This window comes from Haemaphysalis longicornis, unplaced genomic scaffold, assembly GCF_048455015.1.
Source record: "Haemaphysalis longicornis isolate Haplotype H1 unplaced genomic scaffold, Haemaphysalis longicornis Haplotype H1 scaffold_6, whole genome shotgun sequence".
NCBI lineage: Eukaryota > Metazoa > Arthropoda > Arachnida > Ixodida > Ixodidae > Haemaphysalis > Haemaphysalis longicornis.
In genome coordinates, this window is record NW_027526407.1 from 163,079,365 (window position 1) to 163,105,813 (window position 26,449).

The 26,449-nt window shown below is 43.9% G+C and overlaps 1 protein-coding gene across 1 annotated transcript in view; it reads left to right on the forward strand.

Moving 5' to 3' along the window:
* The window catches only part of LOC144141240 (cytochrome P450 3A24-like), a 37,157-nt gene extending 11,795 nt beyond the window's left edge, over positions 1-25,362 (forward strand). Inside the window, exons 2-5 of the mRNA XM_077672798.1 lie at positions 6,333-6,525; positions 8,631-8,820; positions 19,415-19,623; positions 23,847-25,362. Of these exons, the coding sequence (XP_077528924.1) occupies positions 6,346-6,525; positions 8,631-8,820; positions 19,415-19,623; positions 23,847-24,821 (1,554 nt within the window). The 5' untranslated portion in view covers positions 6,333-6,345 and the 3' untranslated portion in view covers positions 24,822-25,362. The remainder of the gene's footprint in view (positions 1-6,332; positions 6,526-8,630; positions 8,821-19,414; positions 19,624-23,846) is intronic.
* The last annotated feature ends 1,087 nt before the right edge of the window (positions 25,363-26,449 follow it).

A 26,449-nucleotide genomic window follows, 5' to 3' on the forward strand; every position in this document is an offset into this window, starting at 1 on the left:
AACACCATCCCCAAACAAATGGCCTCTTCCACCGCACCCATTCCGACATGATTTCTTCTTACATTCAACCAGACCTCAAAAACTGGGACGTTATTCTACCGTTCGTCACGTACGCATATAATACCGGCTTTCAACTCACTACAGGACGCCCACCAGCTTCTGTTCTTGATAAGTCTTTCTTCTCCGCACCGGTACTTCCCAGAACCAACAATCGTGGTGAGTTCGATTCTCGACTGGATCGTAGCCTTCATCTAGCTCGTTAGAGGACAACACCTACAAAAGAGCGCAAGGCCAATAATGACACCACGCATCGCATTGTCGCCGTCGAAGCTGGTGATCAAGTTCTGCTTTCTACTCCCCTTTGCACCCCAGGATTGTGTGAGATGTTCTTGACCCACTACGTCGTCGGACCTTACACCAGTGTAGAGCAGACTTCCCCGGTGAATTACCGAGTGACCACCAACGCTTGTGTCACCGACCGTCGTTGTCGTCGACCCAAGATCGCGCACGTTTCCCGGCTCAAGCCATTTTACTCTCGCTCTTCGGACTCTTAGCACCCGAGTGGGCCGGTCCACCAGGGGGGGATACTGTAAGCGCTGGTTTGGGCCACTACGCCAGAGGAATATGCACCCAGACAATCCCCTGGTAGCTGTACAAAAAAGGCTATGTGCGAAGTACTAGCAGAAGGGTATGCGCTAGTGGATTCGCACTTCGCAGGCTTGTCTAGCACACGCAATCATGCTTCATTAGCGTCATCAGTTGTCAGTCATCATCAATGCCCGTCTTGGTTCTTTGGGGCTCACTTCCTGTGACGTAGGACTAGGCTCGTGCAATAAAGACGTCCCCCAAGGCTCCTGGTGCGTGCCTTACAATATATTCATTTGAGCACCGGCCGAGAAGCGGCTGCTGTGCGGGCTAATATTTTCCAAAGGATAACAACAATTTGCTCACTATACATTCCCCCTGAATATCGTCTGTCCAGAACCAAATCTGATCCCTTTATAGATGAGCTGCTGCAACCGCTTTTACTAGTTGGTGACCTGAATACCCGCAGCCCACACTGGGGATAGGGACGAACAGATACCCAGGCCGCTCAATAACAAATTTTTCTTATTATCTCGAGCTTGTCTTTTTAACACAAAAACAGCCCACATGCTAGAATACAACAAACCACGCATTTGCACGGTTATCTGGCTATAGGCTCTACCGTTCTTTATTCGTCCATCGAATGGGAAGTGGACTCAAATCATACAGAAGCAACCGATTGCCAGTCGCTCTCACATATGCAGAAAAATGCCCCTGCAGTTCCACTTCACATGAAAACTTTAAAGAAGCTAGTGCCGACTGTGCAACGTTTAAACAGAAGTCGAAACTTAAACATCAAAAAACACAAATACTATTGATTGCTGAAGCATGCATTTTCATCACATTACAACTACTTGATGCTGCTACAGGTTCTATTGCCCAGACCTCTTGTACCACACCTAATCTTCAGAGGTCCTGGTGAAATGACGACTGCAAGAAGGTCAGAAACACTGAGAATAAGGCCTGCGTGTTCCTCCGCAGGCATCCTAAGACAGAAAACTGATTTCCTTCAAGCATGCAGAAGACATGGGACCGCGAATCCAGCGTCAGGCAAAAACAGACAGTTGGAGGTCTTATGCACAATAAATTCTTATACATATACGGGCAAAATTTGGAGCAGGATAAGCAAACTGCAGGGGCCAAAAGCATATGTCACAGCTCTTGTCATCACAACTGGCTAGACCAAGAAAACACCCTGCACAACACTTTGAACATATTTCCAGCTCCTCCCACTACTTCGAGTTATTCTTGCAATACAAAGAGTCTGTTGAAATAAAGCCTATTCGTCCCAACAAGTAATATAATGACGGACATAGCTCAATTTTCTCTGCAAGAAGTTATGGTAGCCCTGAGCGCGTGTCATGTTTCGTTGCCAGGGGCCGATAAAATAACATATACGATAAGTCACCACCTACATGTAGACACCCTCAATACTCTAATTTTGTTGTACAGCAAAATAGAGTGCGCCGGGTACTTTTCTCATGCTTGGAAAGAGGCAGTTGTGTTCGAAATAATGAAGAGGGAAAAGATCCCTATTTGCGACAAGCTATCGTTCCATTTCTTTGACAAGTTGCTTGAGCCAACTCTTTCAAAAGATGAACAATAAACGGATTTTAAATTTTTTTATAATATTATGGTGTCCTCGATAGCTGCCAGAAAGGCTTTCGGTTGGTCATATAACAACGGTTCATCTTGGAAATGTTGCCTCTTATGGTAAATATGCTTGTTCTCATGAACAACACTGTATATCTGTATTCTTTGACATTGAAAAGTCCTATGACGCCGCGAGGCGCTATCGCATCCTGCACGAGCTGAAATTCTTGAAAACACTGGAAAGCTTCTTTTCAGATATAACATTTTCGGTTTTCTTGGTGCAGCATTATGCGGGACATTTACAGAAGAAAATGGCGTGCTCATGGTGGAATACTTACCTGCAGACTATTCATTGCAAAAATGAATACGTTAGGGAGAGCGCTGCCACCCACCTTTTTTATTCAATCTACGTAGATGATGTTCATGTCAGCTTCAATTCAAGTAACTCCTCCATCTGTGAACGGCAGATCCAAGTTGCTGTGAACAGACTAACCAATTGGGCAGACAAAAGAGGTTTTAATTTAAATCCGAAGAGAAACCCCTGTGTCCTCTTTTTCAGGAAGCGTGGGGTTCATCTGCAACCGACCATAAAACTCAAGGGATTGACATACCCGTAAAAATTAAACACACGTTTCTTGAAGTATTTTTAGAAGACAATCTTACATTCATCCTAAATATTAAAACACTTAAAATGAAAGCATGAACAATATCAACATCCTAAAAGTCCTTTCCCGGTAGTCATATGGTGCAGGTAAAACACGCATTTTTTGTGTTTTTCACAGTCTTGTGAGGTCCCGCATAGACTACCGAAGTGTAGTGTATGGGTCGCACTCACAAACGGCTCTAAAATGCTGGACGCAGTGCTGCACATGGGGCTCCGCCTGGTGTCCGGTTCTTTCCGAACGAGTCCTAATTAAAGCCTCTATATCGAAACAGATGAGTGGTGCTTAGAGCATCAGCGTACATACATGAAACTTTTGTACTGCGTAAGGACGACAATTTAAACAGTCATTCATTCAATGCTACTATTGAAAACACATCCTTCAAAATTTTTTATGTGCCGTCCGTCGCTTCATCTGCCCTTCTCTGTTCGAGTGAGAGTAGTGGCGGAGAAACTTTGGGTAATCTTATCTGAATCCTAAAAACTGAATTCGCCGAATTCATGCAGCCTTGCACCTGCACCCTGTCACCTGTGACATGTGGTTAAAAAAATTACAAAATACATTCACCCAAAGAACTTATTCGACATTCTCCATACTTGCAACACAAATTCCCGTACACTGCGTTTACACGGATGCCTCCGAAACTGCCACAGCGGTGGCATGTACTACACTTGGTTCCACCTTTGCCAGCACAAGGGCACTAAATAGAAACACAATTATATTTACTGTTTAGAAAGATGCTATATTAATTACTCGAGAATACATAATACAAACAAACATAAACACAATTCATTATATAAGCAGACTCCATTAGTGTTGTGACAGTACTGTATTCTGAAAAACACACTGGAACATTGTATTGAACAGGTTAGTGAAATAGATAATGGCAGCCTGCGCTTTAAAACAGGTCATAGTCGCGTGTTAGGCGCCTGGACACAGTGGCATTCTTCGTAATGAACCCGCCGTCCAGAGCGGCACTGTGGCAACACTTTGCTGTGGCGTCGACGTTTACCAGCTTCCCTGTCTTGACAGGATACAATTCATTCAAAAGGCAATCCGACAACGCTGGCAGCAACACTGAGACGCACCGACAGACAGCAAACTCCACACTATCAAACCCCAATAAAGGAGCTGTTACACCGAAAAACAAAACAGAAGAACAGAAGTATACATGTGCAGATTACGAACAGGTCATACTTCACTTGACTTCACTCTAATACCTTAAATACCCCCTTCAGGGTTATTACATAAGGGGTGGGAAGCAGATACAATAAACGAAATGCATATATCCTTTGGACGTGGTCTCCCGCTTTACAAGCGAAACATCAAGTGGATGCTGCGTAGCCATTCGATGGCCCTACCCGCTCAGTTTATTATAATCAGCATGACTAAATTTGTTTTCAGCGATTCTGGACGTTTGTGTAGCTGCTTTCTCCTTAAAATATTTCTAATATTCGGTAAGTGAGTGCGTTTCGACAGTCGATCTTACAGTAGAAGTTCAATAAACAATCACTGATCAGCCTAGCTAATTCCTAAAATCAAGGTTAACCGCCGCAACGCCTTCGTTACATAGGGGTTCGTAACACTTGGGCTTCAATGGGGTGAAAATGGGGAATCGAAAAACGTTATAAATCTTGGAATTCGTTAATATATAGAGGTTCGTTGCATTCAGGTTTCACTATGGTACTTACTTGAGTTCACTCGCGCTTTTTGCCAAACGTCTTGCGTCTTGATTCTTCAAACGTCTTGATTCTAGGTAGTACTGTTTTTGCTTACGTAATAAGAGTGTGAGTGCGTTTTGTTCATCCCACATGTAAACATCCTTTCCCTAGCAAAATCAGCGGACAATTTACACCCTTCTTCCTTGAACTGCTTTTTGTGTAGCCCTAACTCGTAGCGTTTGACTAACATGGCTTTGCAGAAATCTTGGCTTATGAATATGGATGATCCTTTCAGTTCCTTGCAGTTTTGCATAGTGTTTATTTTCTCGTTGTAGACGAAGAAATGTAACATAACAGGTGTCGGCTTGTCCGTACACTTTTAACCCATCTAGTGTACCCTTTCAAATGATTTTGTGGTCACGCCCAGTTTGGTATGAAACACACCGCTCAGAACATGCTCTCTATAACCACCAGGGGTTTCAGCTTTCTGCTCATCAAGCCCTAAAATTCTTCCAATGTGGCGTCCGCTAATATCTTCTAAATTATCCAGGTTTTTATCTTAGGTTGCGACGTTCAACGTAACAGCTCTACCAAATCTATACAAAAATCTATACCAAAACATTTCTTTCTTTCTATACCAAAATCTTCGTCAATTTATATCAGATTTCTTAAGCCTAGTGTTAAAATTCTGATTGATTTCTATTAGTATAACATTGTATTGTTTAGTTTTTTGTGCCGTCCTCAAAAAAACTAGTACTTTCAGCAACACCAAACATTCATTATGGGTTTTAAATATTACAGACGCCATTATCAAATACGTAACTATTGCTTTCTTTTATTCTTGCATAACTATTCCTGTTACACCTGCCCGGTGGATTTGCATAAAACATGTTGCTCCTTATTCAAGGACCTCAGGTTCAATCCAGTGCATTGTGGTACCTTATTATGTGCAGCAGAAGCCAAACGCGCCAATGTGCCGCGTTTTAATCGCAGCTTAGTAACCCCGGGTGCTGAAAATCAATCTGGAGCGTTCCACTTCAACCTGCGTCATAGTACATGTGTTTCTTAAGAAACCCAAATACCCGCAATACGCAAACAAAAAACGTAGAACACCAAATTTTCTAATGTAACAAAACATTTTGTATTACTTATGTACACAGCAATTGATAACACTGTGTTTGCAAGTCCAGTTTACCTGCATAACTTGCGACCTGGGTTTTGAGCGGTTGAGGTGAGTACTTCAAACTTTAAGGTTACGGCAAGACTGTATTGAAGAAACTGACTGATTGAGCGAAAACATGGATATTGCATTTGGCATCTTTTGATTAGGTCAGCATATATAGTCATACACACAGTTGCTTTCATCAGTGCCAACTATTAAAGTCATTTTATCTCCAGCATTTATATATACTACCCGGCCGCGAGCGAAGATTTCTTATTTTCACTGAAAGCAGTTCCATTGTTGAGGCAGGTTCCCAAGCACTGCACAAGCGTTTGAGTGCTAAAAATCATCGTGCACAATTAACAGAAATGATGGTGGCCTGTTTTAAAAGAATGTATTGCTGAAGTATTAAACACTGAATGCAAAGCTGACATTGTCAAAACAGGCAACAATAAAAACAAACAAGACTTTTAGCTTTTAAAACGAATACAAAAATGTTGGAGTGAATAATAGAAAACATGTGTAAAATTGAAGGCTGTGATCGAGTGTTTGTCCGCAAAAATCTTACAATTTTTGGTCTCAAGCACCCTATCACTTTGACATGGGTAAGATATTGCTATAATTTACAAATGAGACTTTGAAACTCTTTGAATGCTATTTGTATTCTAGATTGTGCTGCGAGATGATTACGCCTGTTGGTGCTACCGTGGTGGCAGTCACTTTGGTTTTCGCCATTGGCTGCCTTCAGTGGCTAATCAAAAGCTACAGGCGGCTGCGACTGTTCGAGGAGCTCGGCATTCCTGGACCGAAGCCCCAATTTTTTTGGGGCAATATGAAGCAAATGACAAAGAACCGAATTGAGGTAGTTTAATGTGCACATGAGAGCTTGTGCGTGTACTAATATGTTTCTATCTATCTCTTCTATCATTTCAGCCCTAATACTGGCACTCTTTCGCAACTTGGGCACCGCTTTTTGTTTTTCAGCTTAGTACAAACTTTGCCCAGAATGTCTCATTTCTCTAGAGCATCAATATATATTCTCTGCTAATATTTTGTTCCCTTGTAATATATTGCAGTCTCCGGTTTATTTTTATACAGTGCCTGTTTATGTGTTGTTACGTCACCTCACTGATCTTTTCTATAGGGCAAAGTTGATAGATACTCTGTAAACAAAAATATTCTTCACATATTATGAATCTGCCCCAAAACCTACCTTGTTGTTTGTTAACAGCACGTGCCCGTTCAGGCAGCACTATGTTTTTTATTGAAAGATTACTGCAACTTACATCACTTGAACAGACCTGTACAATCTTTTGCGACTTTTTTTCGCATTTGTCGTTGCAAACATTAAAATCGTGTTTTTTGCTGAGGTTTCACTTATTGTTGTCGAGGAATATATAACACGTATTTGCAACATCAAATATGGCTTGCCACATGTAGACAAGTGCATGATAAGCTCCTTGGGGAATGTTCGCTCCTGCTCACCTGTCTTTTGAACTAATCCTTCTGCCTTCTATAATACCAATGAATATGTACACCTTTATGCAGACCTTTTTTGTACTTATCTCTCTCTCATTAAGCGATGTCATACGTTTTTTCGAACGTAAGCTGGTCGACTTCTTCTGGAAACATTAACGTGTGGCCACTCAGAATAAAGACATCATTAATTCGTTGCCAAGCCTACACATTTTATGTTGTCATGGATAACTTTTTCTATTTATATGAATTTTAAACCTTACAGTTTTACTTCATGGTGCAAACAACTCACCCTATGTACACTCGTGGGTGTAATTTTTGTCTGTACGTGATGTTGGCATTTATTTTTGTTCCTGTCAAGCACTGTCCCTGCTGAGCAGTACCTTAACTACGTGCCAGAGAGCTCTACGACATTATAACGACTGCCTGAGAATATGGCTCCTGATGAGGGACGCGCCATCAAATTTGGATTAGCGCCACCGAAAGAAGAATGGTTGCACATAATAGGGACACAGTATTTTGTTAGGCCTACCACACGGGTCAGCCAAACGTGGGCAGTACTTGAAGAGTAATTATTTTGCTTGCTTCATTCAGCTTTTTTGGTGATGCTAGGACACACTTGTTATTTACAATTGTTACTGTACGCAAAATATACTCCATTGTAAAAATACAAAAAGTTTCACTGGACGTTCAAGAAATTACGAGGAAATCTCCAGATGCTGAAGCAGTTTGCTGTCGGTTTGGTTCTGACATCATATAATCTGGTGCGGTGAAACGAGTAGCGTTACTTAAATGCCTAATATAGAACTGTTCTTCAGGAAACAAATGCTACATAAGTATAGTGAATTACGAAGAAAAGAAGAGGACACACAGGTAATAAACTAGGCTGACACACATGTGCGAGTCTTCTCTGCTTTTATGGTCCGTTAGGTTGCAGAGATTCGTAAAGGACAAGGTAAATAACTTCTTCGATTGCGCTATAAACAATAAAAAACCGCATACAAATATAAACAGATCAGAACACGCGACATTTAGCGTGTTAAAAACCCGTCCTGACTTGATAGTCTGTCGGTAATTTGGCAGATATTTTGATGCAAAAAACAATCAAAAATATTTAACCAACCTTAATTAAATTTATGCCTCGTTTAGACATTTTGCAATAGGGCCCGGCACTTAGCCGACACATGTCAAATGTGACCTTGTGCCACACGCAAAATTTATGTCCTACTTTTGGTGTCGGAAATGCTAAAAATGCAGTCATAAATGTCTAGTTGAGAGGGCAATTATATATGCCAAGTGCGTGGCCTGAAAAGGTATTTTAAATAAAAACTTAAAGGTAGAGAGCGTTCTTAGTATTCCCAAAGAAAATAAAAGGAACAAGAACCTATTGAAGAATTCAGGCAAATATTTATGGGGGGACCTACTTGTGCGCCTTGCTACTTCCAAGGCATAATCAATTCATAAGTCGATTGTGCTTGTTATTTCACACAGGTGTTAATGGAGTGGAAAGCAAAATATGGAAAAACGTTTGGAGTTTACCAAGGGCACGAGCCTTTCTTGGTCATCACCGATCCTGATATGGTGCTTGAGTGCTTTGTCAAGCAAGCAGCCATTTTTAGGGACCGACCAAACACTTTTATTGATGCGGAGCCTTTTCGAAGTAGTCTCTTCAAAATAAATGGTAAGTATGCGCAAAAGTATTCGTCTGCATTTCTGAAGCATCAATTCGCATGAATAATGTGAACGATAAAAACAATGACAAAATTGTAGTTTTCTTATTTAGAGCATCAGACAAGCAGCTAGTACTCTTTTAAATGTCAACAAGACTTCGCTGGGAGCCAAGCCAGTTACGTGTTATTTCAGTTGGTTACTATTGCCTAACCGATTTGGTCTGTCTTATTTTTTTTGTATCCGTAGCACATGTTTACTGCTTCGTTTGCACTCCACAGCGGCAGTGTTGTTTTCATAAGGAAGAGATATGGCGTTGTTGTGACTACACTGGATTGCCTTCGTTAACGAAAATGTTCTTGATCGGAATTGATGATTTTTAAGAGGAGCACTGCAAAAAAATGCGTTGTAATTAAACACCGTAGCATTTATTTGCATGCGGTCGTCTATGTACATTCGTTCGCAAGCTACTTCTCGACGTTTTTGTATTTTGTAATCTCTTGACCGACAATAGGTTCATTCTGTAAAACATTGCTCCCTCAATAACCTTGAGTTGTCATTGACCACGTGAGATATAGTGCAGATGTTGAGAAGGCTTCCCACGCCTTCGGTAAGCCGTCAACCCCTACTACGTAGACACAGCCATTGTCTGGAAGTGCTACCAGTCGAGTTTTTTATTCTGCAAACAGCAACTAGAAATATTGCATCAAATGCAAATGCATCACGACATTCCTACGAACCCTTTGGGATGCTGTCTTCAGTATAAAAAAGGTCACTCAGAAGCGCGATGATAACCGCAATCTTGCGCACCAAGCGGCAAAATTACGAACGAAGTTCAATGAAGCTTCGAAGCGCCTTTATCGTTGTTGGGCACTGTTAATTCTGCCCCATTGCAGAACTTGGCCGGTTCGAGATAACAAGGGCGGGCATTGTCGCTGCCGGGAAGCAAAAGGACATTTCCTAAGGTTCAACTGTAGTCTCGAGGCCTTTATAGTATAAAAGTCTTTTGAAGGCGCGTAGGATGAGTCGGAAAATCAGGGAAAGAACTACATGTCATCAAGGTGGGATAGGCACGTCTCCACTTACCACCTAGAAGAAGACTAGCATCCATCATTCCTTTGTTGGGGGAGCGAGCATTGCGAAGTCCGAACAGCACGACGTTAAATTCGTAAAAACTGTTCGGAGTCAGGCAAGCGATTTTTTATTGGTCGGGCTCGGCCATAAATTCTTGGCCATAGCCTGATGGTATTTCAAGGGAGGAGAAAAGTTCTGTTTCTTGCAAGCCGCCCAGGGCATCTGTTACACAGGGAACAGGGTGCACGTCTTTCCAAGTTGTCTTGTCCAACCGGGAGTACTCCATGCAAACTCAAATGTACACATCTCGTTTCCTCACAAGCACTACCGGTGCCCCTCATAGACTATATAAGGACGAATAACACGACGTTTCATCTTATGTTCTATTTTCTCGTCAATGATACGCTGTTCCGAAAAGGACAAGCAATACGGTAGTGTCTCTAAAGGGCCATAACCGCCGGTGTCATTGCTGTGACTGACGGTGGTCATTCGCCTCAGACAGTTCTGTGCATTGTCAATAGACGATAGAAATTGATAAGGCTGCGTAGGCAGTTGACTACTGGCAGGTGGGGACATATTGGGGTGAATAGCTTGCTCAAAGAGACCAGATGATGGTCGGCGTGCCACGACACTAAGAGGGCACAGTCTATTCCCCTCCACATCGCTTAGATCGCCTAACACGTCAATTACGGTAGCACAATTCACAAGCTATAGACGGTATTCCTTAAAACGTTTAGCGGTCAATTTCTTCGCTTGGCCACACCAGAAACGGCCACAGGCATGGCCGATGCGCCACGGACACGGCGCAGCCTGGGCCACTGCGGCCGCACGCCGAAGAAAAAAAAGGCAACGGCGTGCGTCACCTGCTCCGTTCCAATCCGATTCTAAACTGTGGCGCCAACAGAGATGTTATCAATCGCACTCACAGTGAACTGAACGCAATACTTTGTGTTTGGTAAAGAGTTTGTAACGTGAAACACACTCATGTGTTTCACAGTCGTGATTAGCACGGGGAAGTGCCGCCATCCCGCGGAGCCCGACGTAACTTGTGACGGCGCACCGTGGCCTTTGCGATCGGCTACCGGCGGCGCGCCGCCCGCAGCAATCGCGGAGGCCACGGGCGGACTCGCACGGTTGCATGGAGAAGAGGGGTGCCTGATCTGCGGGCCGTGCGCGCAACGTCGCCTAGCAACAGATGCTTTGCCACAGATATGGCGGCGCACACTTGGTTGCCTGCATACATTCCACGCTATTGAATACCCAGGATACGTTACCAATATACTAACCACAGAGAATGTAACAGGGGCAAAAGCCAGTGTTGGCAAAGATATGTAGCGCATTCATCACAAACATTGAAATATAAACGCAAAATAAGCCAGTGTCGCGACTAGAAAACCTCGAATGTCATAATGAGTGCATCTGCGTCAGCGATAGAGTGGTGGTTTGGAAAATAAGAAAGTGGAGAAAAAATGCCCTCCAAGTACCCCACATACCCCAGAAAGTGGAGGATAAAGTAGCCCCGCCGGTAGCGTAGTGGTTATCACACCAGACTGGTATTCTGGAGGTCGTGGGTTCGGATCCCACCTGGCGGGCATTTTTTCTCCACTTTCTTATTTTCGTAATTCTTTATCTTGAGCTACTACATCGTCCACTTTGCTTTCCGAGGTCTTCTTGACGGCCAATTCTTATTTCTGTCTTATTTTCAACGAGCCCCTCATTTCCTATTCTTATTCGCTACATGCATAGCGAGGGCCTCTGTTCTTGCAGTCTTGGTGCCATAGGGAGCAGAAGAGGGTTCAACGCTGGTCGACCACTATGGACATGTCGTAGGCGCTCGAGTCACGGCCCGGGGGTTAAAAGGAAGGTCCGAGTGGCGCTGGCTACCACCCCCAAGCGCAAGAAACAAAAACACCTGAACATAAATACCCCTGAAAGTGGAGGCTAAAGTAGCACCGCCGGTAGCGTAGTGGTTATCGCACCAGACCGGTATTCTGGAGATCGTGGGCTCGGATCCCACCTGGCGGGCATTTTTTCTCCACTTTCTTATTTTCCAAATTCTTTATCTTGAGCTACTACATCATCCCCTTTGCTTTCCCAGGTCTTCTTGACTGCCAATTCTTATTTCTGTCTTATTTTCAACGAGCCCCTCATTTTCTATTCTGATTCGCTACATGCATAGCGAGGGCCTCTGTTCTGGCAGTCTTGGTGCCAGAGGGAGCTTAAGAGGTTTCAATGCTGGTCGACCAGTCTGGACATGTCGTAAACGCTCGAGTCACTGCCCGGGGGTTAAAAAGAAGGTCCCCTTCACCCCGAGTAGTCCGAGTGGCGCTGGCTACCACCCCCAAGCGAAGGAAACAAAAAACACCTGAACATAAATACCCCAGAAAGTGGAGGCTAAAGTAGCCCCGCCGGTAGCTAAGTGGTTATCGCACCACACCGGTATTCTGGAGGTCGTGGGTTGGGATCCCTCCTGGCGGGTATTTTTTCTCCACTTTCTTATTTTCCAAATTCTTTATCTTGAGCTACTACATCCTCCCCTTTGCTTCAAGAGGTCTTCTTGACTGCCAATTCTTATTTCTGTCTTATTTTCAACGACCACCTCATTTCCTATTCTGATTGGCTACATGCATAGCGAGGGCCTCTGTTGTGGCAGTCTTGGTGCCATAGGGAGCAGAAGAGGGTTCAAAGCTGGTCGACCACTCTGCATATGTCGTAGGAACTCGAGTCATGGCCCGGGGGTTGAAAAGAAGGTCCCCTCCACCCCGAGTAGTCCGAGGGGCGCTGGCTACCACCCCCAAGCTCAGGAAACAAAAACACCTGAACATAAATAGCCCTGCAAGTGGAGGCTAAAGTAGCCCCGCCGGTAGCGTAGTGGTTATCGCACCAGACCGGTATCCAGGAGGTTGTGGGTTCAGATCCCACCTGGCGGGCATTTTCGCTCCACTTTCTTATTTCCGAAATTCTTTATCTTGAGCTACTACATCCTCCCCTTTGCTTTCCGAGGTCTTCTTGACTGCCAATTCCTATTTCTGTCTTATTTTCAACAAGCCCCTCAGGGCCTGAGGAAAGCAAGTTCTCTTTGCTGAAACGTAGGCCACAATCGTGCTTTTACCTTGTTCGAAGTTTTTCTTCTCTTGTGTTCTCTCCCATCTTCAAAGTTCTACTACTCCCTATATAGATATAGATATATATATAAATATGTATATTTATATACCTACATACAGAGTGTTGGATGAACAAATGCCGACTTTAGATATTTAAATAACAAACATCTAGACATATACCAAAGAGAAAAGCCGTATTAACCTCCTTCTAACAGCACTACCACGAAGAGTGCAATGGAACAAGAACAAAGGCGCTGAATATCAACAAAAATGTATTAAAATGCAATCACTGATATGTTCTTTATTCAGATAATGCGCAATGACTGTGCACATTGATACCACAGTTTGCCACACTTTTTTCTTTTGTTAGCCGTTTTCCAGTCTCCACCCTGAAACAAGCAAACCAGCTTCCCTATCTTCAGGGATACGGAAGGGTTGCTTGCGAAGTTTCCTTCCAATCATTTATGTCCAAAGCTTCCACCACTTGTCTCATTGTTTGATTGTGGTGTTCGTAGAGTATCTTCGTGTAATGCAAGGGCGAAGCTCACTTGTATTTCTTCCACTGAAGTGACAAGTGCCTACAGGGCCTGCTTTTAAGTCACAAAGAATGGTCTCTGAGTTTAGTTTTCACACACTTTCCCGACGGCCATACATACACGCGATCGCAATTTAAAGGTATATGAAGCGACTGTGCCCCACCGTTGCGCGCATTTACAAAAAGAAAAACCACAACGAAAGCTCCAGTTGTAAATGTGATATGAACCATACTTCCCGATTGGTTGAGTCTAACAAGAAAGCGGTCGTGCATATTTGCATTTGAATTGCGATCGCGTGTACTTAGGGCAAGCACGGAGGAGTTTGAGTACTACACTCAGACAGCATCTTTAGTCTCCGAATGAAGGCCCTGTAGCCAGTTGTCCTTTCATTGCAAAAAATTGAAAGTGCACCCCATCATTCAATGACACGAAAACAATGTACGGACACGGCAATAAAAAACAAAATAAGTGGTGGACAGTTTTCACATTAAGTGATTGGGAGAGGAATAGATAAGCCACCCATGCTTATCCCTGTGAATTAAGAAAGTTGGCTTGTTGGTGTTAGGGTTGTGAGTGGGTAAGGGGCATTAATCTTACAGCTGTTTTGATATGTGTCCGCATTCATTGCGCATCACCAAACGTGTGAATAAATAAATTATGCTTTATTTTGAAATAAAATTTTGTTGGTAGTCAGCGCCAGTTCTCGCCCTTGTGTCTTTATCCCCGTCGTATCAGCTTTGTGGAAAGTACGCAACCTTACCAACTAGTAAGACTTCCATTACTTTTAAGTAAAAGCATGGTATCAGAGCTGAAGGCTATTCAATATTGTTCGCATATGGGTCTGCGGGAAACGAATGACGGTTTTTTGAACCAATAACAGAATTTTCGCGTGAGAGCCCTGTATCCGAAAATGTTAGGTTGACGTACATACTAAGACAGAGATATAGAGAAATCATATACAGAATACTGCTTGCACCGCTGAAGGTACAGGTGGTGCCACCTAACAGTGGCCCTACAAAATGGACGGTCATGCGCAGATGATATGTCGGGTGCGAGTGTGCGTATGATCTGTGTTTCCCTCGCCTTACTCGCATGCTTGCCTTGTCGACACGTTGCAAGAACACTGAAACTACTACCCCCAGCGCAACTGTGAACGAAGCAACGCGTTACTTCTTTCACCTGCGTCCGGAGCATCCATAAAAAACGCGAGGCCATGGTTGCATAATGGTATGTCATCATTTCATGAAGAAAACCGCGCAGAGAATTGAAAATAGAAAATGAATCTATATCGCATCGTTTCCTATGAAATACATTGTTTTGCATTGGTGGTGGCCATCGTTATTTGCGGGCTTTATTGAATCGAGCATTCACATTCATCCTGCGCCACCTGCCGCAAACGGCTGGTGCTCATATGCACCGAGCACTGAGCGGCCACAATCGCCTATCTTGATCCACGTTGTAACCAGTTGTGTTTACAAAGCTCTTTTGGCGTGGTAACAAAGAAAGCATAAATCAAGTGGAGGGACACAGGTTTTAGACGAGCAGGCAGCCTCGCTCCTGAAATTGTAATGGCGCACGGTGGTGTTTTTCAGGGGCAATGCCAGGTGGCGCCAACAGTATCTTGGCGTGTGTTTGCATATTACTGTACAGATGCAGTGGAATCTTGATGATACGATTCTGGGCGATACGAATTTCGGTAGGATACACACTTCTAAAAACGCCCTGCAAAATGGCATTGTTTGCAACGGGAAAAATTTCAGTTGTTTCGAACGGCCCTGCGCGGCCAGACGGATGGTACGAACGCACCGGCGAGGCGCCCGACTGCCTAACGAGCAAGTGACGGCTCTCTATCCCCCTCTTTGTCACCCTTTCTCCAGAAACGGCCGGGCTGTTCTTTTCTGCTCGCGAAATCGTGCCGCGCCGCGCACGCACCACGGGTGCTGAAACCACCGCGAAACCACCCGCACGCTTCGCGCGGCACCGCCGGCGGCGGCAACATGGCGGCGGCTTCGGCCGCGCAATGGCGCGGTCCCTCGAGAGAGAGAGATCAAACTTTATTTAAAGCGGCCCATGTCCGGGCTGCCGAAAATGTGGTTCTGGTGGGCCTGGAAGACGTTCAGGTGGGAATTCCGCAGGTGTCAGGGCCCCTCACGTGGGCAATGTGCCGGGCGAGGCGAGGCCAAAGGATGGGGCGAAGATCAGGCGGAGGAGCGGCCCAGTTTTCCCATGAGTATGGAATGTGGGATGGTAAAAGGTGTGGATGAAGAAAGTGAGGTGATCTCCTGGCGCGAGGACAAGTCCAGCAGGTGTGTTTAACGTCGGGATAGGCACCACACACCTGACAGTGGGGCGTGCCATCTCGGGTCATGATATAGTGAAGAACGAGGTCACAAGGGAGGGAGAGAGTCTGAGCCTGGCGGATGTAAGCGAGCGCCCGCTTCTAACCGCTCTTTAAAATGTCGCTCAAGGCAGACGCGAAGTTGCTTGTGTGGTAAAGAAGCTGATAATGCATGCGAAAACGGTGCCATAAAACATCATACGCGCCACTAGTGAAAGCGCGCATGAAATATCTGCCGTGGTGCTAAGCCTAACCATCTCTGGTGGAGCCAAGTTGGCTGTCTCGAGCGCTTCGCAAGTCGTCAGGCTCCCCCATCCTCTCGCGTGCGTCCTGCGTGATTTTCTGACCGAGGTAAGAGCTACCGCGCACACGAAATCGTCGATTCGGTCGTAAAAATAAAGCGCGCGGCAAGCCGGGGTGCGCGAATCACGTGCAAAAACGCACCATGCGGTTCACGCTTGACTGTTGCGGCGTGTACACCACGAGTGAGGACATGAGCGCGTACCTTTACGCGCTCCAGAAAGGACTGCTTTGCGACATGGGGGTTACAAAAAACAAAAAAAAAATCACGAATTTCTTCACGCGAAAGCAAAAAAAGAAATAAATGAAAACATTTTTCAGCGCTAAATTTTTTGGTCTGTGTTGGTTCATACAAATTTCGAATGATACCAATATTTTTCACCATCCCGCGAGATTCGTATCATCGAGTATTTACTGTACTTTCCTTCAAACATACCAGACCCCATACATACATACATACCCACATGCAAACATACATACATACATACATACATACATACATACATACATACATACATGCATACATACATACATACATACATACATACATACATACATGCATACATACAAACATACATACATACATACATACGTACTATAATGATACCTCGCAATCCAAAGAACGCAGCGGGTGGATTTCAGCACATGTCACGCATCCTGGCGACGATCTTCGTATGCGCAGTAGGAACAGGTTTCGAGAGTTTATGATTAACCTCGGCAAGAGAAAAACGTGGTCTTTTTGTTGTCGATCGATCCTCCGGCAAAATGTACATCATAAAAATGTCTCTGCACGCGCCCTTTTCTGTCAGCGCAGCGACGAAGATAGGTAATGCTCGTGTGACCAGGCGCCCAACGCGGTGGTGAAACAAACCGGAATGCTTACACGCCGAACGATAGTCTATTCATACCAATGTTAGACACGAACTCTCGTAAATTGTTCGTACTCTGCATATTCGCCTCTTTGGCAGTATGCGTGGCGTGTACTCAAAGCCACGCGCTCCATTTTTCAGATTACAATGTGCCCTTATAATACACACATACATCATACATACATACAATCATACATACATACATACATACATACATACATACATACATACATACATACATACATACATACATACATACATACATACATACATACATACATACATACATACATACATACATACATACATACAGCGAATCAGAATGGGAAATGAGAGGCTCGTTGAAAATAACACAGAAATAAGATTTTGCGGCCAAGAAAACCTCCGAAAGCAAACGGGAGGTGGTGGTAGCTCATTGAAACAGATAAAGAATTTGGAAAGAAAGAAAGAAAGTGGAGATCGCCCCAGACCGGTATTCTGGAGGTCGTGGGTTCGAATCCCACCTGGCGGGCATTTTTTCTCCACTTTCTTTCTTTCTTTCCAAATTTTTTATCTGTTTCAATCACCTCCCCTTTGTATTCCGAGGTTTCCTTGACTGCGAAATCTTATTTCTGTGTTGCATACATACATACATACATACATGCATGCATACATACACACATACATACATACATACATACATACATACATACATACATACATACATACATAAATACATACACACGTACATACATACATACATGCATACATACATACACACATACATACATACATGCATAAATACATACATACACACGTACATACATACATACATACATGCATGCATACATACACATATACACACATAGATGCATGCATACATACATACATAAATGCATACATACATACATACATACACGCGTACATACATACATGCATACATACATACATACATACATACATACATACATACATACATACATACATACATACATACATACATACATACATACATACATACATACATACATACATACATACACTCTAATAGCACGGAGGAAAGAAAAGGTTAGGAGAGGCCCTCACGTCACGTTGGTGAATCCTCACCCGCCATGTCGATGATACCACAGGTCCCAGCACTCTATCCTATTCTCCTCTGCTGTTTCATGTTTTATATCAGATTCGCGTAACAGGCGACTAGCGAAAGCAAAAGTAGATGACGGGAGCATTGTTTGGGTCCGTACAGCACGGCGGTCTTTGTGCGCTACGTCTCATCTGCGCGGAATTACACTTCATATACATCCGTCGCTGCAGTAGTTTGCAAGACGCCTCACTGTTGCATGCCGGTTTACCAGGTTTCCAAACATGCCGAAGCAGCCAACGCCCACCTTCTCAGCGGCAGACCAGTACAATGCAAACCAGTTTGCGGACTTCAGGAGATACCACCGCAAGAGAATGAACACTATGCTCACCAACTCATCTATTAACCATTGGGTATTGCTTTCGAAATAACAATAAACCACAAAGAAAACGCAGTAGAAAAAACACTGCGAACTAAGCTGTTGTGCACAGACTGCAGAAGACGACAATGCCTTAGCGACTGCGCTGTGTCGCAATAGTAGCGCGGCACACGCAGTGAAAGCATCGTAAAAATTGTCCCTCACATTTAGCCAGATTTACCCGTCCAAGTCGTGAAAAACTAGGCAACACTGCCTACGGGCTCCTTCAAAGTGACGTCACTTTATCAACGCATTTTGCAATGCATTGGGATGCGGGGGGGGGGGGGCTCTGCTGAGTACTCTTGCCTCAATGCTAGATGCATACAAGCATGCATGAAGCATGCATGAAATGCTAGATGCATACAAACAATTACAAACAAAAATACCTCATACCTAATTGTGACATAGTAGTGTAACTTATGAACGTTCATGCGTACGAATTACTGCATTGAAGTGTACACTGTGACCCTTCTGGTTATTTTATACCTACGCTTTGTATAATACATAGGAAATGTAGTAATCACTTTGCTTTGCGCTATTTCTCTATTAAGATTGTGCGATTATGCTTAAATTTGTGAACAGACGTGTTATTATGTACGCTGTAAATCGGGTGACTGAGGCCTCTGTCAGGCCACGTTCCCCTTTAGACCCAGCGTCCCATTGGTTTTGCCAAGAAATAAAAATCAAATACTCAAATTCTCATCGATGAATAAATACGTTGATATCATTCAAAATCTAGAAAGGGCTTTCGTTTTCAGTACTATAAATACCTCTTCGGAAGTTTAATTTTTACATCTCATGGGAGAAAATGTACTTTATTATGACCTTCCTAAATAGAGAACCAGAAGCCGGTTTCGCAGATGTTTAATTGTTAATTGTATATTTCTCCACGGTCTTTTTGGTTTCAGGCGAGGAATGGAAATTTGTGAGAGGATTTCTGAAGTGCGCTTTTTCATCAAACCAGATAAGACAACTGTCTACTAAGGCAAAAGTCTGCACGGCTCGGTTTGTGAAAAGTGTGATGAAGGCCTCTGAGGTCGACGGATCAGTAGACGTGACATATTTTGCCATGGGCTATGCTGTGGACTTTCTCACAAATACCCTTCTAACGTGGGATGTAAGTATTGCGTGACAGACATGATGACCTAGACGCAAACTCTCAGAACAATTTGTAAGTATCCCATCGGCCAGCCATTTTGTGCTTCAAGACACGACGCCAAATTACGGCTATTTCCACGCAGAAATTTGATAAATTAAAAAAATAATCAGCGTAGGTTGTGTACGCCCGCACTAAAAGAACTAAACAGAAACTTATATTTTATTTAGCAATAAGTAACAGTAATATTTATAAGAAAACATCTAGAAAACATTCAAACTAAGAGAAAATTCGGCCCCCAAACTTTCAACCTACCACTTCGACAGTTATTCCTTCTGTCTTCTACACTTTGGGATTTGAACAATTTTATTGAGTCGGGTATCCATTGTGCCTTCCATATACTAAAAGCTGCAGCCCGTGCAAAAGTGGTAGCGAAAAAACAAACTTTCTTTCTGGATATTTTTTCTTTCATGGACATTGCAGTGTTTAATTACTGGTGTGCTCTGTCAACCCCGCATTCTATAAAATGACCGCCGGCTTCCCATTTGCAAACCAACGGCGGTTGCCGTGTACCTGTGCAAAGATTCACAGTAATTGGTGCTCAGTCTAACATGCAGCTTAATCTAGCGGAATGAATGTGGGGTCAGGATAACTGAGTTGGTAGGGTGCTATGTGTATTGTAATGTACGCAACTTTTAGAGCAAAATTGTCTATGGGTAACCAGGCTGATTAGCAGGGTTCGTTCTTATACGCTGTCGCAACGATAAAAAAAATTGTCCACAATGTTAGTGTAAAAGGAAGTATAACCTTGTACGTTCATGCACATACGTATCAAAAACCATAATTTGATCACCCATTTGTCCTCCTACTGCTCTAGTCGTAACTAAGAATTCGATAGATTAGCGGCCCTTTGCTCTGGGTGGAGCAATTATTCGTACCCTCTCTGGCCCCTTCGTGGGAACGCTGGAATAGCCACGGTGTCTTTGCAAAGGATGTAGTAACCGTACTACACAGCCTGAAATGGGTGTTCTTCTACACTGTTAGGTAAGGGTTGCCTACCCACCTCAACCACCTCATCATAAGTAGTCTTTGAGGAACTATTTCGGGCGGACGGGTATTGTGTGCACAAAAAAAAACCAACGATTTTATTTAGAAGCCCGACAGGAGCGACTGCGTGAATGCGAGGATGCCAGGAGGAATATCAAATATGCCACGAGGAAGCCACTAGGACTACCCTGTTCCTGTCGATGAGAGTTTGCCATCTTATATGCGCATTAACGAAGACCCAGAGCGAGCGTGAGTCGAACACGTTATGTCGCCACCGGCAGCGGGAACCACTAAGTCTCGCGGAAGTCACAGCGTAGCCGCAGCATGCCTGTACCAAGTGGGTGGTGGAGAGCAAACAGGAGCGTGAGGGTGGAGATAATTAAAATTATCGGGATTCTCAAAGAACACATCACATCTCATCACGGGTCATGCTTCTCGAAAAGCTGGAGGGCTAAAGGTTTTTTTCAACACTGCCGCTCCAAAAATTGAAAGTGTAACTTTACCCCGGGTGCAAATTCTCGATATGAACTTTTTCTACGAACACTGCAATCCCAAAAATGAAATGTATTTGCTCATAAGAGTTCTGATAGAAAAGACGGAGCGGACATGACAATAATTTGTAACATAAAAACCACCAATAAAGAATTCCTATATATGATCCGCCGTATCACAAATCGCCCTCATTTTATCAAAGAACCGCACTCTACTAAACTTTCACAAACTTTATTACGTGTAGAAACACCGAATAAAAGCTATATCAGAGTCCTTCAAAGCTTAACTGGTCATGAAGCTGCTCCGTTAACAACTGGTCAGCTTCATATACTGCGTTTTTCCGCCACGCGGTGGTGCAACCGTCTGACTGGAGTCACTCTTCGGGCGGCGTTGCGCTGGCTCAAACGACGCAGACTAGGCGAGTTGTGTTTGTTTTCTGTGGAAAAAAAATGTAGCATGCCTCTCACGCTATTGTGGGTCGACTTGAGTAGTGCAATGAGGATGCCAAACACGTTTTTTGCCCATGGTGTCGTTCCGGGAACAAGGCTACAACATAAAACGTTTCCGTGTTCTGTTCACCGAGAAACGTGGAGCTGCGTGAGAATTGGAAGCGCGCCATTCCAAGGCAAGGAACTGGAGAGTTCAGCTTCTTTGCTAAGTATCTGAATGTTCGTGAGAATGAAATGTCTGTAAAATAAAAAAAAAGCAATTTACCGTGTGAGAGACTCCAAGACCTGTACAAGGCCAGCTTGAAGGTGGATTTGTGTCAGATCGGTCAGGTATTAGCGGGTCCTAATTACATGTTTGCAAACTTGTATTACCTTGCGCTGGGGCTGGCATGTAAACAAAGCTTTGCGATGTCCTTATGCTTTTACTTTTCACAATTCTGATACCTTTTGCTTAGGATTCATTTTATTTGTTCTGTAAGCGCGCGTGGCCGCTTCCCGTTTTCTTATCCGGTGTTTCAACCGAATAGCCCGTTCGCTCTTTTTTGTCGTACGTCGCGTAGGGCAATATTGTCTGATATGAAAAGGGTGTCCCCTTGGTACTAACGTGATTTTTAACACGAAAGTGATTGATGCCCGGGTACGCCAAGATCTCGCCGGCGTCATATCGCCAGAAAGAGTTCCAAAAGTTCCAAAAAAGAACATCGCCAGAAACAGTTTCAAAGACTCAGCGGCAACCGCATTCGAGTCACGAACTCTCGCGCCGCAACAGGGGTACACAGCGCTCGGCTGAATATGATATGGATTAATGCGCAAGTATGTATACGAACGCGCCTTTTATATTTCCCGCCACTTTCTACATTCAGATGCCGCTGTCGTCTAGGGGAGGCGAAGTACATGATGGCGTAAGGAACGCCGATAGATGAAGCCGCGATGTCAGCGTCTTCGTGTACACGAGACGCAGGGGAATTGCGGCAGCCCCGCCATCTACTCCTTTCGGATTCGGGTTCTGTTCGGTTTCTTTCGCGCGGTTTTTGAGGGGCTGTGTTTTCATTCGGATTTCTTCAATGTTCCGGCGCGTGCAATCCTGCGCCCATCGTCGATTCCTCTAATGGTGCCATAGCGACCTAACATATATAGTGATGTGCCTATTCATCACAATAAGCATTTATAATCCTTTGAATGCATATTTCACTTTTGTTTTTCCCGATTCCTGTGAAAGAGGCATCAACCACATTTTTTGTTTCTCCGACAACGTTCTCGGTCCTATTTTCATTGATCTGTACTTAATAACATTCCAAGAATAGTGCTTGCATAGCAAACGCGCCGCAACTCCTTTTATGGACGTTCCTCTCTCCACGTCACGCTGCGGACTGCTTCTTCGACATTTGTGTTGTATTTTATTCTTTTTTAGAGCAGGAAGTTTGTAATAAACTTCAAAAAATAAATTTTTGTACGCTGGACCATGCTCTTTTCTCGCGCTTCATAATACTGAAGTTTTTTTAGCGTGTGAAAAAGTCAGCGGCAATGCACCCGGTGTAACATTTATGTCTTCGTGTTTCGATCATTTGTGCACGTCATCACGTCGATCCTCTGCGGCGTCTTTAAATGTTTGTATGTATGTACCAAATCATCCAGACGACAATTATATTGCGCTATCTCTTTGAATGTTTTGCGCATTCCAGAGTGATCAACAGATTCATAATTACCGTAGTTCAAACGATGCGTATTTCGTTCCTTTCAGTACTTTTTATTGTATTAGAGATAGGCCCGCAGTGGTCCTTCACTACCGAGAAATCGTATCTATAGTGGTTACAATTTTTGGTTTAAGAAAACCAGCAATAGAGATTCTAAAATCCGTGAACACGACGACGCAAGCACTTGTGCCCGAGGACGCTGAAGGAAGTGCCTTTCGCGGCTGAAGTATACTGCAATTTATTTAGAAAAAAAACAATTTCTCCGAGATTATGATGCTAATATCAAAATGTGTAGCAATATAGGTGAACGAAAACACAGTTTTTGTTCTAGCAAACCGGCTGAACCTATTCCTAATTAAAAAGTTCTTAAGAATGCTTGGCTTTAAGCCGTAATCATGAACAACAGTTACAAAATTGTGCGGTTTCACTGCACAGATCCACATCGATTGGACGTGTGACCATTTTTGAGTAATTGGTTAGTATTTCGAAAACGTAAAGCTGCCTGCGTTTGAAGAAATGATGCATATTACGCTTTACCTAACGCACTTCTTGTGTTTTACAGATGAACTGCCAAGGGAACCGCCACAATGAAGTTCTGGAATGCTTGATAGAATTGTCGAAAGAATTGGACGGTGCTGCCATTGAGGTTGCTTTTACAATGCCGATAATTCGCTATATTCTCTCGCGGCTCTACCCCTTTACAGAGCACGCCAAAAGGTTTAACAAGCTTATAGAGCGCGTTCGTAGTATCGTGCACTCCCGTCGCTCTGGAAAAAACAATACGGAGAGAGACGTCGCACAAGCTATTATTGACGCGCTACCAGAAGCTTCCAATCCTCCCTCAACGGTGGGCTGTAAGCATCGAAACATCTTCCACGACCAGCATATTTTCTCCAACATTGTCATCTTCATGTTTGCCGGCTTTGATGGCATGTCTGCTTCATTATCGTTTTTGCTGTACCTTCTTGCAAAACATCCTTTGGAACAGGAGGCAATTATCCGTGAAGCAGAGGAGCGTTTCCCCCACAAGGAAGCTCGAGAACTCGGCTTCGACGAAGTGCGGCAGCTCAAGCGCCTCGACATGGTAACCAAAGAGGGCCTCCGTCTTTACCCTCCGGTCCCAGTGACATTAGTACGGCAGTGCGTGGAAGACACAACCGTTTGCGGCCAATTTGTGCCGGCGGGAATGGCTGTCGCAGCCTGTCCGTGGTTGATACATCACGATGCCCATATTTGGCCCAACCCCGAACTGTTTCTTCCAGAGCGATTCGCGGATAGTAGCACCGAGTCTAAGAAGGGGGCATTTCTGCCACTCGGGCTTGGACCAAGGAAGTGTATAGGCGAAGAGCTCGGCTTGCTCGCCGTGAAGTCGGCGCTGCTTAGGCTTCTTCAGTGTTGCACGCTCACATTGAAGGACGAAAATGCAAGGCCTGTTCGGGCACTTTCTCGCGCATTGACGCTAGTTCCAGAAAGCGGGATATACATAACGGTACACCCGAAGACACCAGAAGCAGATGTCGGCTTGAAAGTAAACTAAATACTACAATTTCAAACGTATAACTGTGTAAAAAGTAGTTCTACACATTCTGAGACTGTTTTTGTGGATTCATGGTACCATGGCACCAGCTTCTAGATAAAAATAAATATTTTATTTGTACACCGTCCTGCTTTAGGGAAATGGATTAATTTCGCTTCCTCGCTTCACACCAGTAGCAAGTCCATAGAAACGCTGCCGCAATTTGAAGTTTTAGTTCTTGCTCAACGATACTTAATGTGTAGTACAGAAAAAAAAAATTTTAATGAAGACGCATTGAAATTCTTTTAACGACATAGAGATATAAAAAAAGTAAAGTAAACTAAATTAGCACAAAATAACTCAGAAAGTGATACCTGTGTTTTGGGCAACACGTTTTGCTGGTGATAACCAAGGTGATGATTTTTGGAATAGCTTTTTCTAAGACATTTACCGCTTATTGTCACTTTTTACCCGTGGTTGGTGGTGAAGGGCCCTCACAATGTTCTCTTTTGCGCAAAGAACCTGTATTTGCTGGAGAATAAAAAACCACGTTTAAAACTTGGAGGATGCATTTATAACAATGCCACAACACGTGTTTCTTTGCATACGTGCCTGAATTTTGGCCCAGTAGCAATCAGACAAGTGTACTGATGCAGCGCAAATGATCTTTACGCATTAAAAGAATAGCACCGCCTGGGACTCACTCTACGGGAAGACAACAACAAAAGCGAAATCGATGTTTTGGGCCGTGTAAGAACGCTGAAACGAACCAAATATTTTTATGCAAACATAACACTCTAGCAAGAAGATACAAGGCTTTGCTTGAGGTCAGCATGCCTAGACGCCATAGGCCACAAAAAACGTTTTCGCACCAACCAAAACTATACCTATGTATGTTACAGGTGTAGTCAAACTTGTTTGGAACACAGCCTCGTGAATTTACATGATGTTACTTCGAAAACTGGGCAGCTGTATTGGTGTGCGTTCAAAAGACTTTTCTCTTATTGAGGAAGCTTCTCGAGAACCGGTATTCGCTTTCCGAAAGCCAGTAAGGCAATTTGTTTTATACTCATATATTCTTGTTCCAGGTACTTATAGCGGCCCCTCTACGTTCAGGCTTTAAAACTGTAAATTGAGTCGCAGCATCTGACAAATGAATGCACAATTTGTCAGCCACATAACAAACCTCGTTGTCTAAACAATTGGTCACATCACAAAAATTGTCAACCACCGGCATGCGTGGTGGGCAAGCGAGACATTTCGACCTATTCAGGCCTCGGTGATCGGCAGAACAACATTCTCCATCCCTTACCTTCATGCTAGTGTTACTGAGTTGCAGAAAATCAATTGCCTCATTACAAATCCCTCCAAGCGGCACTTCCGATACCCCTGTACTCTTCCACTGCCCGATTAGAATGTCTGAGCATCCGTAACATTGCCGAGGAGCTTGCGGAAGTGCATCTGACAGGACAAATAGAACGCTTATTCACTACATCAACCGGTCTGCACATCCTAGACCGACTCGGAATACGTGCGCCTACTTTGCCTGCTCATATATCCGTTATTTTTTGTGCTATTCGGGCTCGACGTGTCCGTCCTTTACCACGCAACCTGCACCCTGTGTATTATGTGGGCCACAGCATGAAGCG